The sequence below is a fragment of the Trichoplusia ni genome, chromosome 17 (genome assembly GCF_003590095.1).
Source record: "Trichoplusia ni isolate ovarian cell line Hi5 chromosome 17, tn1, whole genome shotgun sequence".
Classification (NCBI taxonomy): domain Eukaryota; kingdom Metazoa; phylum Arthropoda; class Insecta; order Lepidoptera; family Noctuidae; genus Trichoplusia; species Trichoplusia ni.
Window position 1 is genome coordinate 6,378,603 of NC_039494.1, and position 18,470 is coordinate 6,397,072.

The 18,470-nt window shown below is 36.4% G+C and overlaps 1 protein-coding gene across 1 annotated transcript; it reads left to right on the forward strand.

The window, feature by feature from the left end:
- Positions 1-5,218: 5,218 nt before the first annotated feature.
- On the forward strand, positions 5,219-6,127 carry LOC113502703. The gene has a single exon (XM_026884355.1). The coding sequence runs from the start codon at positions 5,219-5,221 to the stop codon at positions 6,125-6,127; it is 909 nt and encodes a 302-aa protein (XP_026740156.1).
- Positions 6,128-18,470: the final 12,343 nt, after the last annotated feature.

Here is an 18,470-nt window from a genome sequence, read left to right on the forward strand (position 1 = left end):
AGCACTTATTGTTTTCTAAATAAATAAAAGACTCATTATATATTTCTAAATTATAATGAATCTTGAGCGGCTCAAAGACTATCAAATGTTTGAATCAAACAGATTTCATCGTTTACGATACTATCAAATATTTCACAGCTGTTTTAATGACTTTATCTTATTTAATCCCAAAAAAAGGGGTTTATAACTTTGACATATCTGCCTGCCTGTCTGTCTGTGACATCATAGCTCCGAACGAATTGAACTATTTTAATTTAAACGTGAATTATGTGCGAGTGTTCGTTTAAACATGGTTTTAAACATTATGTTTGACAAATCGAGCCGTTTAAAAATAGGGGGTGCAAGTAGGAAAAATTAACAGAAGGCATAACTCAGTCTTAGCAATTCTGCTAAAAATGTTTTACTTTCGAGGGTTTTCCATTTTGTAATTGGGTGGGTTATGATTTTCGAGCACGTCTGTTCTTTGGCCCGCCTACACCTGAAATTGCTAGACGGATTATGACAGTGATTATGAGATATCATAAAACTATTATTGTACTGTAATCAAAGAGGTAAAACAGAACCATATTACTGAGGCCCCGGTGTCCGTTCGTCTGTCTGTCACCTGGCTTTCTCAGGAACAGTGATAGCCAGTTGTTATTTTCACACACGATGTTTTCTGACGATATAAAGATGTCAAATTATTTTTGTGGACGGAGCTGGTGAAGTGAGAGTCCGACTCGGTAACTGTGGATTTTACATAGTGTCATAAGATAAAAGATTTTGCAAAATTGCGCCCAGATAAACGGTCTTCCTCACAAACATTTGGAATATTTCCAAAATAAAAAAGTTGGTAAACGTGTTATCTTGGCCCCTTGGTGTTTTGGTCATGATTTGCCTTTAAATTGGTGATAATAAAAAAAATATCAGACACCCCTTTTTTTTTAAATTGACATTGGCAAAAATCTAAATATAGGATATGTGTAATTTGTGATGTTACGATAAAGCAAAATATGAACATAAAAGTGACTTCATGCGCATGAGATCTATTTACTGTACCAATTTACAAAGAAAAATTACGTATTTTATTCGTTAACCTACCTGACGATCATTAAAGTAAAATACCATCATCCCTACTGCATAAATGGAACTTAAATAAAGACTACATGAGGTTGGTTATGAGGTTACGTTGTCGATACCGACGGCCAAAATGAATTTTCCAGACATTGTATGACGGATGTAAGTGCTGATAGCTACACGCTATTATCAGCCTTATTGGGGAAATTTCCAAAAATAAGTTCCTAATCCTCGTCGGCTTAGCTTTGGGATCTCAGAAACTCATTCAGTCTCGTTCCTTCCCCTGTTTTACCAGGCTACGAAAGAAGAAAATTTTAAATAAGTAGAGAATAGGTACAATAAATTGTTACAGGATTTTTTGGAAGGACCACGTGTGCGGTCTCTCTTATGGCGGATGTAGACCGATCAAATCATTAAAATATTGAAAAATCCCAGGTATCAGGTAGACATTGTTCTATCAATAGACACATAATGTCAAAAACTGTATAGCGTACGCTCTTATTCATTGATAGCTTTGGTCTTATAGATCTTTCACATTGCATACCTATTATGCAGTTTTTATGCAAGTTCAGGGCTTTTTTATCCGAAATACTTTTGGCCTATGTAATGTTGCAAATTTAAGAAAACATTATTCCATTGTTTGAAATACTTTTTTTGTTTGAGAGTTTATATTTTTGTTGTTAGTTGTCACAGATGAACCAAGGTAATAATTAACTGTGTCGTTTAGTAATTTATGGTTATGCATAGTTATAGATGAGATCAATGTGAACTACATGCAACTTTGGGTTGAGTGTCACTACGAATGTTTTGATCTTGAAGACATAGGTATATACACCTATCGTAAATAAATACAAAATCATATTACGGCATTCCACATTTGAACTTGGGTCATTTTAGTACATCAATAAAAATAAAAAGAATTTAAGTTCCTTTCTTTCAAGAATGTACTGATTACGGTAACAATTGCATTAAAAAAAACGTATTAGTTAATGTTTCTTTTATTTTACTTGTGAGATAGTCGCGGTAGGCCTATATCAGACTTGAAATAGAATAAAATGACTAATTTTGTGAAAATGATTTATTTTCGAGAAATCCTATTATTGCTCTGCCAAAAATCTTAAAATAAATAGCGTGATGTTTTTTTGTGTAAATTGATGAGCTTGCTGCCTAATACTCAATGGGGTGAAAATACACCTATTGTATTACACGATGTTACGGGTGAGTCCAAAAATTTAAAACTTTACTGCTCATGCTCCTTGCATAGTAGCGTTATGGTTTTTATATATTTGTTGTATCATGTGTACGATAAGGTTCATGCAAAATTTGAACGAAATATATTCATTAGTTTATGAGATAATTTGATATTTCTTTATAGATATAAAAGGCTCCTGCTCACCCCCTGTAACGAAAAGCGAGATAATAAGTAAAAAGTATGTTGACCGGACTTCTTGTTGATATTCTCTGAAAATTTGAATCAAATCTATCGAGTACTTTCCGAGATCTTTCCGGACATACATACAGACAAACAGACAAAAATTCTAAAAATCATATTTTCGGCATCGGAATGGTTTGTACACCACCCAGCAATTATTCTTTTTTTTAAATATTCAATGTACAGTTTTCACTTTTCTACAATTTTATTATATTATGTATAGATTGCTAACCTAACCAAGGGGTATCGTGTTGCATAGGTAACTGTGTTGAGGTCAGATAGGCAGTCGCTCCTTGTAAAACACTGGTATTTAGCTGAATCCGGTTAGGCTGGAGGCCGACCCCAACATAGTTGGGAAAAGGCTAGGCCGATGATAATGATCAATATCTCTCTTTAAAAAAAAAACAAATTTCTCCGTTTCTATTTACAGGAGCACCCCTTTTCGTCCATCTGTCTATCATTCCCGCCCTATCCTTGCATTTTTCGTGTATTTTATAGTAATTAAATAAAATTTGTAATATAAAATTAGTATTTTGACAGTAACTGTCGTGAGAATGCGTCATTTCAAACGACGCTAAGTCTGGAGTGCGACGCGGTCAGCACGGTATGCACCGACTCAGCCAGTACGGGAGCACGGATGATGACGATGACGACGGCGGACCCCCCACCCGCGACACCGGCGTCGCCGACCCCTCCGCCGCTCACGGCGCGAGCGCGGCGCTACGCAGCGAGATGCGCGGCCGCTGACGTCAGTTCGACTCGCGATCCCGCCGCGTCTGCTCATGATTAAGGACTCCGGTTGGGTCCGAAACTAGTCGGGCTACCCCGATAAATACGCGTGAGTAAACCGTTACATCATTTAATAAAAAATTAGTATTATTTGTATTAATGTCCTTGGCAATAAAAGCCTTTTGACAAACATGACTTGACTGAACGGATAGTGAGTGGTTGAGGTCACCACGCCACGCGTAGGACAAGCATTTGTGTGATTAACAAATACTTGTTCCGAGTCTGGGTATCTATATGCATGTTTGTAATTATTGTATGTATGTGTGTAAAAACCCCGCGACACAAGGATTAAATTCCTTACTGCGGGAGTCGTTAAAATAGGTATATTTTAAAGAAAAAGAACACTTCATCTAATTTTACTTTCGTTGTGCCTGTTCGGTGTATCGTATGATAAATAAGGGAAACTTGACTTTAATGAAATAAATGTATTTAATTCTGATTCCACAATATGTCCTTATAACTAACTATGTACATACGTTATATCTTACTATATATACAGCGGTATTAAAACTATTTTAACATTTGCAAAATATGTATATCTGATAAACAGATTGTATTTAAAAAATCAAACCAATAAAAAGAAGTCATTGGATTGGTTAAATATATGTATGTCGAACAAAACGTTTCTGTTTCTAGTTATATACGGTTTTTTACTACTTTTAAAACTAAGTTGGTAACCGTAACTGTGACCGAGCCGTAATAATTCCAGATGGCCTCTCACCTGGTCCGGCTGTATGCAACCGAGATCCCGCTTATCTTATTGTCTAGAAATGTAAAAAAAATACGTTCCTAACGTTTGACATCGTCACTTGGTAACAAACTGTATTCAGTAATCACATTATTATACATAATTTGATTTATGTAACATGTTTATGTATTGCCACGCTAAATACTTTACAACAAAGTAACGTGTATTTGCAACAATTTATTTCTTTATCAACGAATATCAAATTATCTCATAAACTGCTAAATAAAATGAAGTTCAAATTGTGCATGAACATCAACAAATGCTTGGAGCCACTTCCTCCCCCCCCCCCACACTTTCTTCAACCAGGGCGCCAAAATTGTAAGGCTCAACTAACTGTGCGTGCGGACCAGTTCCGAAAACAAAAACAATCTATCATCTTTTACCAATAGAAATCATCATGATTGTGGGAAAATCGCAACTGTCTACTTATCATAGTATCGGTGCCTCTTCCAGTATTTCCCTTTTTGGTTAAGGAAAAATAAAAGATAAACGATACCCCAAGTGTCAGTAACCAGCCAGCCGTTTGACGTGTAGGGCGGGCCAAAGTACAGACATGCTCTAAATACATAATTATGAAATTACGATTTCAAAACCCCCGACAATAGCCCACATAGCAATGCATCTTCCGCAAAATTACTACGTTAATACGATGGCAACACTTGAACTGTTTACATCACTTGCTTACTTTTAAAATATTAAATATTAAATTAACACGATAAACGAAGTGAAAAGTAGTGCGGTGGAGTGCTATTACTTTATTGTTCAACGGACATTATTGGTGAATACTACAGTACAGTGCATCAGTAACAATAACAATTTTTTACTCAAATGTTAAACATAATAATAAACAATATATCAGTGCAAACAAAATCATAATAAGGTTTAACATCGAACAAGGAGCAGCTACAACTTACTTGAACAGGTTTTTACCATCATTGTGTAATTATATCAAATAAAACAAGATTAAAGAAACCGTTAAGAAAAATATTTGAATGATTGGACTTTGAACCCAGAAGACTGTATGACAACTAGCGCCATTAAGATTACGAGTGGCGAATAAACGAACTAATTAATTCCGCTACTGGCCGCTAGAGGTGCTAATAATACCAGAGTAGAAAAATAAATATTATTCGGTAGAAAATAACTAAAAAAACATTACTTTTTTTTTGTTCTTTATTGAGCCGAAATAAACAATGTCTTCAGAAAAATCGCCCCCGAAGACTCCTATAGCACGAACCACTACACAATCTGACTCCGATATTCTTAATGCAATGGATGGGGAGAATGTTAATATCACAACCCGCTGCAAGAGACCCCGTACAGAACTATCTTCGCCAGAAATTGAGAGCAACTCTCTCAGGGATATGATTAGGCAAGAAATCCAGAGCGCATTACAGGACGCGATGAAGTGCTTCGTACAAGACCAACTCAACACTATCAGGGATATGGTATCGGAATTCAAAAAGTCGCTGTCATTTTTTAACGAAAAGTACGAAGCAGTGAAGATAACGCTAGAGGAAAAGTCCATTAAGATACAAAAACTGGAAAAAGACAACTATGATTTACAAAGTTCACTGAAAGATATGACTATGCGCGTGAATATTTTAGAACAGCAAGCTCGTTCTAGCAATATAGAAATGCAATGTGTACCCGAACACAGGGCAGAAAACTTAGTGTCAACTGTTCTTCAGCTAAGCAGAGTGATAGGCTGTGACATAAAGGAAACCGACATACAACTTTGCACTAGGACTGCCAAGAAAGACAAGCAAAATACACGGCCCAGATCAGTACTAGTTAAATTCAACAGCCCTCGATTGAGAGACACTTTCCTGGCAGCATCCATCCAGTTCAACAAAACCAACTCAAGCGACAAACTCAATTCAAGCCATCTCGGTATAGCCACAGACAAACCTGTGCCTATTTTTATTACTGAGCATCTCTCACCAGAAAATAAAGCTCTTCATGCAGCGACGCGAGTACGAGCTAAGGAACTGGGATTTAAGTTTGTTTGGGTCCGCAATGGTCGGGTATTTATGAAAAAGGATGAACATTCTCAAAGCTTACTTATACGAGATCATGAAAATCTCAAATTGTTAACCTAAAACCGTTGTCTTTGTATTATTTTAAGAATGTTACTTGAGTTTTTCTTTTCAAATTCAATTCTATAAAATGTTTCTATCAAAACACTAGGGGTTTACGAGGTAATCTTGCAGAGGTACGTCAACACATACATAACTGTGAGTACGATGTTTACGTCCTAACCGAAACATGGCTCTGTGGCAGTATTTTTGATTCTGAACTGTTTAATGATTCTTACTCGGTATACAGAAGGGATCGCGAAACATCTCCTTTAAATAAAAATAAAAAAACAGGCGGTGGAGTGCTAATAGCAGTTTCAAATAAATTCAGTTCATCTCGCTTGGTAGAATGGGAAAGTAAATGTGAAGACTTATGGGTTAGTATCGACACTGGAGCAAATGCAACTATTAAAACACTAAAAATATGTGCCGTCTATCTGCCCCCTCCTGTACGTACAGAAATTTTTGATCACTTTATTGAAAATTGCAATTTGATTATAGACATCAACATCAATAGTTCGACATTAATAGTCGGTGACTTTAATCTGAGCTGTATTAACTGGATGCCTCAGGATACAGGTACGCACTGTCCTCCCCCTGCATCTGGCACTGCTTGTCTTAGGAATCGTCTAGCTGATTTCATGGCTTTAAATAATTTGAAACAATTTAACTTTATTACTAACTCCCAAAATAAAATACCAGTACCAGGTCTAACCTGGTACTTTCCGACATTGACCAAGTCAAAGTTAACAAATGTATTGACCCAATCAGAAAGTTGGATAAATTTCACCCAGCTGTGGAAATAGTGCCCGTTCTACCCATTAACAAAAACAATAATCATATATTAGTAACTAAGCCCAATTATTTTAAAGCCGACTACGAAGCTATAATTAAAAAAACCGGCCAAGTGCGAGTCAGACTCGCGCACCGAGGGTTCCGTACAAACCTGAAAGGTTTACAAAGTTCGTTCATTTATTAAAACCTAAAACGTAGCTTCATGCCAAATTTCAAGATTCTAGGTCGACTGGAAGTACCCTTTAGGTTTTGATTCCCTTGCGAGTACTTGCGAGTTTCAAAATATGCAGCTTAAATTGCTGTTTCTTTTGATTGCGTTGACATAGAAGTTTGATTTTGTTACAGCTTAAAGGTATTATAGACCTGAGTATTTGGTATGAATTTCAATTTAATACCTCTACGCGTTTATGAGGAAATAGGTAGTAAGTTTAAAATTATTAAAAAAAAAAAAATTATGTGATGTAACTAAAAATTTATGGTTTTTGTAATTTTTCCTTTATCTATGGTATAAGACGTTGCTTCGTACCAAATTTCAAGATTCTGAGTTCACGGGAAGCACCCTGTAGGTTTTGATTCCCTTGCAAGTGTCGAAAATTTGCGGCATAAACGGCTGTATCTTTTGATTGCGTTGGCTTAGAAGTTTGATTTTTTCACAGCTTCAAGGGACAGTAGACCTGAGTAATTTCAGCTTCATACCTCCACGCGTTCCCGAGAAAAAGGGTCTTGACAGACGGACGGACGGACGGACGGACAGACGGACGGACAGACGGACAACAAAGTGATCCTATAAGGGTTCCGTTTTTTCCTTTTGAGGTACGGAACCCTAAAAGCTCGAAGACATTAATTGGAACAATGAATTTTAATCATGCGCTAACGTGAACGACATGTTGGGAAAGTTCTATGGCATAGTGAACAATATCACTAAAATACATGTGCCGAAAACCGTATTTACAAAAGGGAAATACCCACCATGGTATTCGCATCAACTAATTAAACTGCTGAAACAAAAATTAAAATATCATAATAAAATAAAAAAATATAAAAATTCTTTAGATATAATTGAATTCAATTATCTAAGAAAAAACTGTCATATACTCAAACAACGATGTTACATTAACTATATCAACAATCTAGAAAATAAAATAAAAGGCCATCCTAAATTCTTCTGGGCACACATAAAAAACCTCCGAAAGGCCAATTGCTCGTATCCGTCAGGTATGACGCTTGGTGGCACACATGCAGCTGATAGTAAAACCATCTTAAACTTATTTGCTGACCACTTCGCATCGGTGTATGACCCACCAAGTGCCGATTATGGTAATCTTACCAATAATCTACCCGAATTTTCTTTACCTTGCTTACCGATTAAGGACTTTTCAATCACTGCGGAAGCAATTTGTAAGAAACTAATTGAACTTGACCTGTCGAAAGGTGCCGGACCTGACGATATACCCCCAATATTTTGGTCCCGTTGTGCTCGCTACGTTTCCTCTCCTCTAGCAGATATTTGTGGTTCCTCACTAAAAACTGGTATATTTCCGGATAAATGGAAACAGGCGAAAATAGTACCTATTCACAAAAATGGGAAACGAGAGGCAATCTCCAACTACCGACCCATCTCAATACTGTGCACCTTGTCCAAGGTCTTTGAATCATTAGTATGCCCTTTATTATACAACCATGTTAAAAACTATATATCTATCAATCAGCATGGTTTTATGGCAAAAAAATCAACTAATACAAACCTAGTAACTTATGTGAATGATTTAACAACCGCTGTTGATAAGGGTCTTCAAATAGACGCAGTATACACGGACTTTTCGAAGGCGTTTGACAAGGTCGATCACGTACTATTATTGAGGAAACTTCAGTCTCTCGGTGTTACCGGCGCCATATTGGATTGGTGCCGATCCTACCTTAGCGATAGGCCAGCTTCAGTCGTTGTGAACGGTAATAAATCCGACTCATATTTTGCGACCTCGGGTGTGCCGCAAGGGTCTAATTTGGGGCCACTTTTCTTCAATGTATTTATTAACGATATTTCGCTTGCATTTAAATACTCTACACCCTATCTTTTTGCTGACGATTTGAAGTTGACACGTATAGTCCGAAATGAATCTGATGTTCTTTTACTGCAGATGGACGTAGATAGCTTAATTCAATGGTGTAAAAATAACAAAATGCATTTGAACTGCACCAAAGTCTTCATATAAAGTTTGGCAGAAAACGGAATAAAATCCAATCTTCATACAGCATCGAGGGGAACGTTTTGAAAGAGGTTACCGTTATCCGAGACTTGGGCATCTGTTTGGACAGCGAGCTTCGGTTTATCGAACATATAGATAATATAATAAATTCGGCTTATCGATCTCTGGGATTTGTACTGCGATCTTCTAGAGAATTCAGAAAACCATTTACTATACTTCTCCTATATAATAGCTATGTACGAAGTCAGTTGGAATACTGCAGCACAGTTTGGAATCCAACTTACCAGGTTCACATAGACCGTTTAGAAAGAGTTCAAAAGAAACTCGTTAGAAATCTCATCTACCGATTTAGAGTAAGGAATGTGAGTTCATATGCGGATAGACTGAAACATTATGGACTCGCGTCTCTTGAATCTCGTCGCAAGGTCTCTGATCTGATGTTCATGTTCAAGTTGATGAATAATGGCATCGATTGTCCAGGTCTTCTCAGCAAAATAAGCTTCAACGTCCCCTCTAGACTATCACGATATCCCCGTGCGCTATTCAAGGTCCCACAACACCGAACAAATCTGGGTAAGCATGCTCCGGTTGCCAGGATGACTCAGCAGTACAATATTGTGTCATGTGCCTCGGGAGATATTGACATATTTTCTAATAGTATGGGTAAATATAAAACACTGGTCCGTACACAGACACAAAGTGTGTAGGTGTTGACTTATCTCTCTAATTTCTAATTTCTAATTTCCATTTTTTTTTTCTACAGAATTTGAGTTCATACAACATAATTTCAGTGTTCTAATGTTTTCTATTATTGTTTTTTTTTCCTTTTGCATTGTTGCTTGTTAATCTAAATACGCATGATGTGGTCTCCTATAACTGAAGAAACACTATGTCATTGTGGTTTTGTGATTTTTTTTATTTCTAGCTTGTAAGGTGTATTCTTTGTTGGAGATCCCAATCGAATAAATAAATAAATAAAATTGCTTATACTGCTTATATGAACTACATAATTGATGCTAATCGCACTTCCATATCCCATTTTCCCATCACGAAATTTATCATCAAAGGAAGCTGAGAACTCCCTTGATTAAGTAATACGAAATATTGGTTTCTTAGGTTTACGCGAATGTTAGACATTGAAATAAGACTTTAGTTCCCAACGTTTCGACACCTTTGCAGGTATCATGGTCACTGCCAGACTCCTGTCAGCTGACAGCCCGCGACCATGATACCGTCGGGAAACGTACGGAACTAAAATCTAAAATTAAACCGCAATAGAATCCGTAAAAATAGTTTCACTTCAATAAAATGAAATATGACTTTCTAAAGTTTACCTAGAACAGCTTCAAACAAGAAGTATCGGACGCACCTATCAAAGCAGTAGCATAAACGATTAAACTTTATACATCTTTACTGCACGGATAGCCGAGTTGTTGAGGTCACCACGCCAAAGGCACTGCATGCGTGTCTCGGGTTCGATCCCCGCATAGGACAAGCACTTGTGAGATCCAAGAAAGCGTGTCTGAGTCTGTGTATCCCCGCTACACGAAGTTTAAATTCCTTAGTGCGGGAGTAGCTATTTTTTTAACCTTACTTTTTTGTTAGCCGAAAATTAAATGTACTACCTGTCTACTGGAAGCTATTTTTAATATTCATAAGATTACCCTGTGATCTCTAAGTCACAGAAGAGTTTCAATACTTTACAGCTATGTGTGAAGATAATGTCCACAAAAATAACTCAAATTAAATGTTATTGCCTAGAAATGTGAACGAAATTGGGAGTACAGGTAAGATACATTCAGTGTGGATTGTTATAACAAGTATTACACTCTCTTCTACGTATTTTGAAAAAGAAGCACGACGGCAGCTATTGCTCTGGTACAGGGTGCACTATTCCGTAATTTGTAAAAAACATTTGTAATCATGTATAATTGAAATTACATAGAAACGATAAACTGGAAAGAGAACTTGCTAATTGCTTTGTCCAGGTCGGGAGATCAATCGAATGGCGCCCAGGTACTTCTGGTGGTCATCGGCGGATTCGTACTTAACGTAGGCCAACTGTCACGAATAGGTTTGCCTAGCCAAATGGCATCGGGAGGTAATATTTGTACTTTTGGAGATTTATTTTGATACCATATGATCGCGGTACTAACTGTTACTTCTGTGTTCAACGTCGGTGTCGTATACGTAATTACACGTGACTTGCACAAGTTGCACGCAGAAATTAATTGCACAATTGGTTTCTTTGTTGTTGTTGTTGTTGTTGTTGTTGTTGTTGTTGTTGCTTTTGTTGTTGGTTTTGCTGTTGTTTTTGCTGTTGTTTTCTGCTGTCTTTTTACTGGCATTGAACTTGTTAAATCATTAGCTATTTTGTGAAAAATGATTGAACTAGTATTTTCTTTAGGCAATCTGAACTGATTGCTAGTAACTCTTGTTAAAATGTTGATAGTCGTGGTAAATGTTCGAGCCGGCGATGTATATGTTGGTGCTGGCGTCGTATATGTTTGTGCTGGGGTTGTATATGTTCGGGTTTGGGTTGTATATGTCCGTGTTCGGGTTGTATATGTTGGAGCTGGGGTTGTATATGTTCGGGTTGGGGTTGTATATGTTCGGGTTGGGGTTGTATATGTCCGTGTTCGGGTTGTATATGTTGGAGCTGGGGTTGTATATGTTCGGGTTGGGGTTGTATATGTCCGTGTTCGGGTTGTATATGTTGGTGCGGGGGTTGTACGTGATGGCGATGTTTGCATTAAGTTTCTTGTTTTGTAGATTTCTGCACGTAACTTTTTTGTTGTGCGTTGTTGCCTATATGTGGATTTATATTTCATAGCTGTCACTGTTCTCATTTTTTTGTTCTGTGCTGCGTAAATGCGCTTTAATGTTGTCCTTAGAGTCCTGGATACTGGTTTTCTTTCCCTACCAGCGTCATACCTTTTCGTGGGCACAAAATTATTATAGGTCGGTTCGCTATATGATTGCGATAGAGCAAAACCTTTCGGCCTTTTGACCCGGTATCTTGAATATTCATTTAAATTAACGGTATTTCTTAAAGGCACAAAAGTTGTTCTAGAATTAAACATTACATGTTTGTGCTTGTTTTCTAGCTGTTGAAATCGATCATTATATGTATCATCTTGAATATGTTTATATGTTTCCTTTTTTACGGTATGTGGCTTTTCTCTTTCCGTCGGCGTAGGAAACATTTTAGAAACTTTTGTGTATACTTTATCGAATTCTACACAGCCATAGTAATCGTCTTCAAAGGAGTCTATGCCACATATCCGTAAGGCAACGTCATCTGTTACCGCGGCAGCCTTAGCAGTTTCATCAGCTTCAGCCGTCGTTATGACCCGTTTTGTAAAATAGTCTTCGTACTCCATTACTTCATGTTCTCTGCTCATCCTTGAAAACCGTTTCATGTGAATTAAGTGTAAGAAATTAGATACCATAAGCAATGTTCCATAAACATTTCGTTTAGAACATGTTGACATCATTTTAATTTCATAGACTGCCAAAAACAATATTTTTTTAAATTAACGTAAGTGATTAAATTAAATGTAGCTAAGCCTGCATCGTGGGCAGAAATTTGCACACTAACACTGAAACTAATAAACTGTGCTTGTGTTATAGACGCTGCAAGCATTTGTAAATATTAATATAGTAAGCGTGTAGCGAGCCACGTGTTTCATGTAATTCTTGGATCGATATAGCTTTTCCATGCCTACTGATGTCTAACTCCAAACCCACAATTTAGACAAACGTAAATTATAAAAACGTATTTTCACCATTATTTTGAGGCCGCCCTCTCCAAAGTCAGTTATACCTCTGAAAATAATAAAAATTAAGCGGCCCGCTATATAGTAGTAATAGTACTAGTAGTTGCAAAGATTCAATGTGATGAGGCAGATGTTCCTGTCTTAAATAGATTTTATAAAACAATAATTTGTGGACAACGCAATTTGAGCATGTAATACGCCGAATACTCTGGTGTAGGTGTAGCCTGTACCTGCTACTCGTCTATCCCGAATGTAAGTAGTAAAATCAAATTACTGACTGACAATAATCCACAAACATGAACGGAATATATATTAACTTAACGTCACAAATGTCAAATAGTATCGAAAAAAGTTATAGAATTTTCTTATAAATAATGACCCCGCACTAAGGAACTTAATTCTTGTCTGCACTAAAATTCATAGACTCAGAAAAAACGTTCGTAAACAGTTACAGTAAACTAAACCCACCAAAAACATTAAATGTAAAAAAATGCCAAGTCTCTCGATGCAGTCTTTCCATCGTAAAAAGTTTTGAGATCTCATAGAAGCCAAGTCCTAGTTATAAATCAACATTTAGTAATTGTATCAATAGTTTTCTTTATATTATAATTATAGTGACTTGGCAATGAGCACAAGAAGAACCAAATAAAACGGCATATTTGTAGGAGTTGAAAGTTACACACACCGCATGCGTAAACATTAATATCACAAAATTAATTTTCTTTTGGTTTATCCGTGTCGTCCCAACCGAATTTCGGCAACGGCAGTCAGTCTTAGTGTACTCTCGATTCATTTACTTTCATAAGGCCCGTAAGGTATTCTTAATTATTGTATTGGAGCATGTAGTCGGTAGTGACCATCATGATTCACACATAACAAATAATCTGATCACTGGTCTCGTCAGTAACATTTGCACATAATTCCAGGCATCAAGCAGCTTTTAATTTGTGCTCATTGCCAAGTCACTATAATTATAATATAAAGAAAACTATTGATACAATTACTAAATGTTGATTTATAACTACAAAATATTTTGAATAGGACTTGGCTTCTATGAGATCTCAAAACTTTTTACGATGGAAAGACTGCATCGAGAGACTTGGCATTTTTTTACATTTAATGTTTTTGGTGGGATCTCATTTATTTTTTGTAAGTGTATTTCTTTCTTTTTTTTTAGGTGTCATAATTTCTAGGACTTCAGCTACTGCTTTGCTTAGAACCCATTCTCTATCTCTATCTCTTTTGTTTCTTCTCTGAGACTTCGTTACTTCTAATGTAAACAAGCTTAAACTTATATATATATGCATATATATATCTACTAACTTACAAACTATAGCTAAACTAAACTAAATAACACGTAAAGTTCTCCGAATATCAATTATCACTACAATATTTTTTAGTTTCGAAATGGTTTTTCATAGACAGGTGGCGCTATCAAATGAAAATTATCGAATTATTCTGAAGTACTACTTAGACTGCGCTTTGTAACGAAACCATAGCGCGATTCAGACACGTACAACGCCATCTATCGAGCGCGCATACAATATTTATCGCAATACAATGGAGTTTTAGCTTTATTAATTTAATGAATTATGAATTTTATGTATTAATTTATATTAATGATAGTCTGTGTATTACATTTATATTATTCTTTTCTATTCTATGTATGTATTCATCCAATTGAATAGGTACTTAAACAACGAACAAAGTTAACAATGCAGTCAAAATCCATACATAATGTTCTTGCCAAACCGCAAATATAAAATTGTTTTCTATGGCATATTATTTTTTAATGTTTTTATAATTTTTCCTTTATATGTGGCTAAGGACCTATCTTGGTGCAAAATTTGAAGTTTCTAAGTCTGCTAGAAGTACCTTAGATTTTTGATGATCTGTCAGTGAGTCAGTGAGTCAGTGAGTGACAAAATGGTGTAACTTTGATCGACCGTAACTCCTAAACCATTAATTCAATTGGCATGTAATTTCGAACTTAAGCTTGTTCTAATGCCTACTATTATTCCCCGAAAAGCTAAACTCCTAGCTTTGTCCACGTCGAAGATACAGGGGGGGCGAAACAGCCGCGAATCGCTTCGAGAAAAGATGGTACGGCCGTGCCCGTTTTGCTCGAGACTTGGCAGGGGCACTGCCGTGCCCTCAGATTCATTTAAAAATACTACAACCACGCAGTTCGTACTAAAATTGGTAGGTATACTTCGACACTTCTGAGAGGGATTTTAAACGTTACGTAACGTGGGATTTATATAGTTCGGAGCCCTCCAAGAATGCCAGAGAGCCCTAAAGCGTCCTTATGATAAATACTAGTTGCTCTGACGCTGATGCTAGAACATGATCATAGCAGCTCAGCATATAATTATGGAGCTGTATTTAGCGATCGTGGTGTTAATATGGTAAAATAAATTGTGTAAACTAACTAGGTAATGTGTAATGATTGGACAGCGCAAAGCTGGGGAGTTTTGTTGCGCCGTTTGTTCTCTCCAGGCAGCGCGTTTAGCAAGCGATTTTTAAGATATTTTAATTTATTACTGTTGAATTAGTATTGTTGTGCAACTTGAGAATTGGTATAGAGTAAGTAACTTATTTAATCGTTTAATTTGTATCTCTTTTTCTCTCTCTTCCCTCCAATGATAATTGTCAGTAAATTGCAGTCGACGCCCAAAATTATATTTACGATATTAACACCATATGCGACGACCTCCGTGGTCGAGTGGCGTAAGCACCGGTTTCGAGGTGTCGCTAGCTCTGAGGTCTCTAGTTTCATCTCCGGTCGGGTCAATGTAAAATATCACATTTCTACATTGTCTCGGGTCTGGGTGTTTGTGGTACCTTCGTTGTACCTGAATTCCTATACAAGTGCTTTAGCAACTCACTTTGGGTTCAGAACAATGTATGTGATGTTGTCCATATTTATTTATAACTAGCTGTTACCCGCGACTTCGTCCGCGTGGTTAAAAAATAAAACTTAGGATTTTTTTAAATCGGATTAGTTTTTTTGCGTTTCTGCCCTTAGTTGTACAGATTTCATTACTGATCTGCTCCTGTTAATCATACATTGATAGTAGATATATATCCTATTGCCTTCCTGAGTTAATGGACTAACACTAAAATATTTTTTCATACCGCTCAGTAGTTGCTGAGATTAGGGCGTTCAAGCGTGACAAACTCTTCAGCTTTATAATATAAGTAGGTATGTGTAGGATATGTGCGTGCATATAGGAAAAATTAAACTTAAGGAACTTTTTTTAAATAATATCATAAAGAGGTAAAATTTGTGAGTCTGTGAATGCTGAACCGATTTCGGAAATTCTTTTACTAATAGAAAGTCATGTTATTTTATTTTGCACCTCTGGCAAGTCACTTTTCCTTCAAAGATTGGACAGGGTTTTTCATACCCACTGTATATACCCAAAAGCAAGTTCTCAAGATGATGGTAGAGTGTTTCAATCCTTTACACACCGATCGTGTGCTTCTGCCGGTCAGAAATATGAGCCGTGGGGTCATTTGCATGTCATGATAATTCGATGCGAAATATATTTGGAAAAACTTTGGTTCATTTTTAGGCAATAATGACCAATAAGGTGGTAAACTTGGGCTTGCACATTCAATGTTAGCATAAATCGGCCTGCTTAAGTTTGTTGCACCAAAAGATGGAATGTGAATGGTCACCGCTTAGCAGTCTTAATATTTCGTATTTTCCCAACTGAGAAGAACATACCGTTTGTTTCTTTTTGCCATTTAACACCTTCATAATATATACCGAACCATATCTGATGTCGGTTTCTGTAGCGCAGTCAATCATAGGAGTATAGGAAAATGCACTCCGTTCCTTATCAACCTAAGAAAAGCCGCCATGCCTTGCGGCAACATTTTGAGACACATCCGATACGTTATGTCAGATGATGTCGACATTGTTCAAAGAATGTCGAGGGCGATCAGAATTCAAATGTTCGTTGCGCTCTTTTTCTGTCTCTTAATGCCGTTCTCCAGTTATTCTTTCTTTCTGACTTTATCTTCTATCTTCTATCTTCTATATATATAAAAATGAAATGCTGTTCGTTAGTCTCACTAAAACTCGACAACGGCTGAACCGATTTGGCTTTTTTTAGTCTTGAAGTATTCGTAGAAGTCCAGGGAAGGTTTAAACGGTGAGAAAATTCGAAAAAAATGCGGAAAAGGCGAAAGAATAACAAATTTAATTTACTCAGGTAAAGATACCATATTTCGATATTGTGAAAAAAAACGGTCTTATCAAAGCAAAGTCTTATTTAATTAATAATTTAGCTGGTTTTTTTTAATAATTTATGTACACACACAAATAGTCTTACAATTAATGATGGCTTTAGCATATGTAGGTTTTCTAATAATTGCTCAGTTTAAGGCTAGCAACTACTTGAATGCATGTTTCATACTAAATTTGCTAAATAGTGTTTAAGATGATAGTTTTATATTGTGTGAGTTTTTGTTCAGTTCAAAATATTATGAGGTTTATATTTTTTATCGAAAACACTTAACTCTTGAGTATTTTTTCACTAGATTTGCCTTTCTCCTTTCCTAAATATTTTTTACACTCAGAATTGGGAACAAAATGCATTGGAATTTGAATTTTTAAATCGGAATAAGGTGCCTCAGACTTCTTTACATTTTACACTATTTAACATTTTTTATCTTTTATACAGTCAATCTGTGAGTATATTTCAAAATTAAGATAAATAACACTTCTAATAAAAATTGCCAATTCTACAGAAAGGTATATTAAATACTCAATTTATGTTTTAATTTATAATGAAAACACCGCGGAATTAGGTGCCTTTACCTTACTTTCCTGTCAAACATTTGACATATTTTGATGTCTGTCATAGTTTGAAAAGTAAATTAAAAGAAGTCTTTATTGTTTTATATATTGTCATAAAACCTACGTAGTAGCCAGCGGACCAGTCACTTACATTTTACTTGATCAGGTAACTTCGCAATAAAACTATAACCATGACTAAAAAAGGTAAATCTTTCCCAACGTTTCAAAGGAGCTAAAATATGGAGGATCATAAGGTCCCAAGAATCTATTGAAGAGCGTCAGGAGAGAGTTGATGCTGTTCGGGAACATCAGGCTGCAACTCGCTCCGTAGCGTTAATTGCGTTTGATATCTCAGCGTATCTACGCATCTGCTTCTAGATCTCTAGAGGCAATTGCAGAACATGTGCGACAGACAGACATTGTTTCTTTTTGTCATTTAACACCTTCATAATATATACCGAACCATATCTGATGTCGGAATCTGTAGCGCAGTCAATCATAGGAGTATAGGAAAATGCACTCCGTTCCTTATCAACCTAAGAAAGGCCGCCATGCCTTGCGGCAACATTTTGAGACACATCCGATACGTTATGTCAGATGATTTCGACATTGTTCAAAGAATGTCGAGGGCGATCAGAATTCAAATGTTCGTTGCGCTCTTTTTCTGTCTCTTAATGCCGTTCTCCAGTTATTCTTTCTTTCTGACTTTATAATTGATTATAAATTTGTTAGTGTGTGAGTGTTCGGTACAATTTAGGTTTATCTCGGTCAAACTG

What these genes read in the sequence shown, in the direction of transcription:
- LOC113502703 (XM_026884355.1), top strand. Translation starts at nt 5,219, where the DNA reads ATGTCTTCAGAAAAATCGCCCCCGAAGACTCCTATAGCACGAACCACT.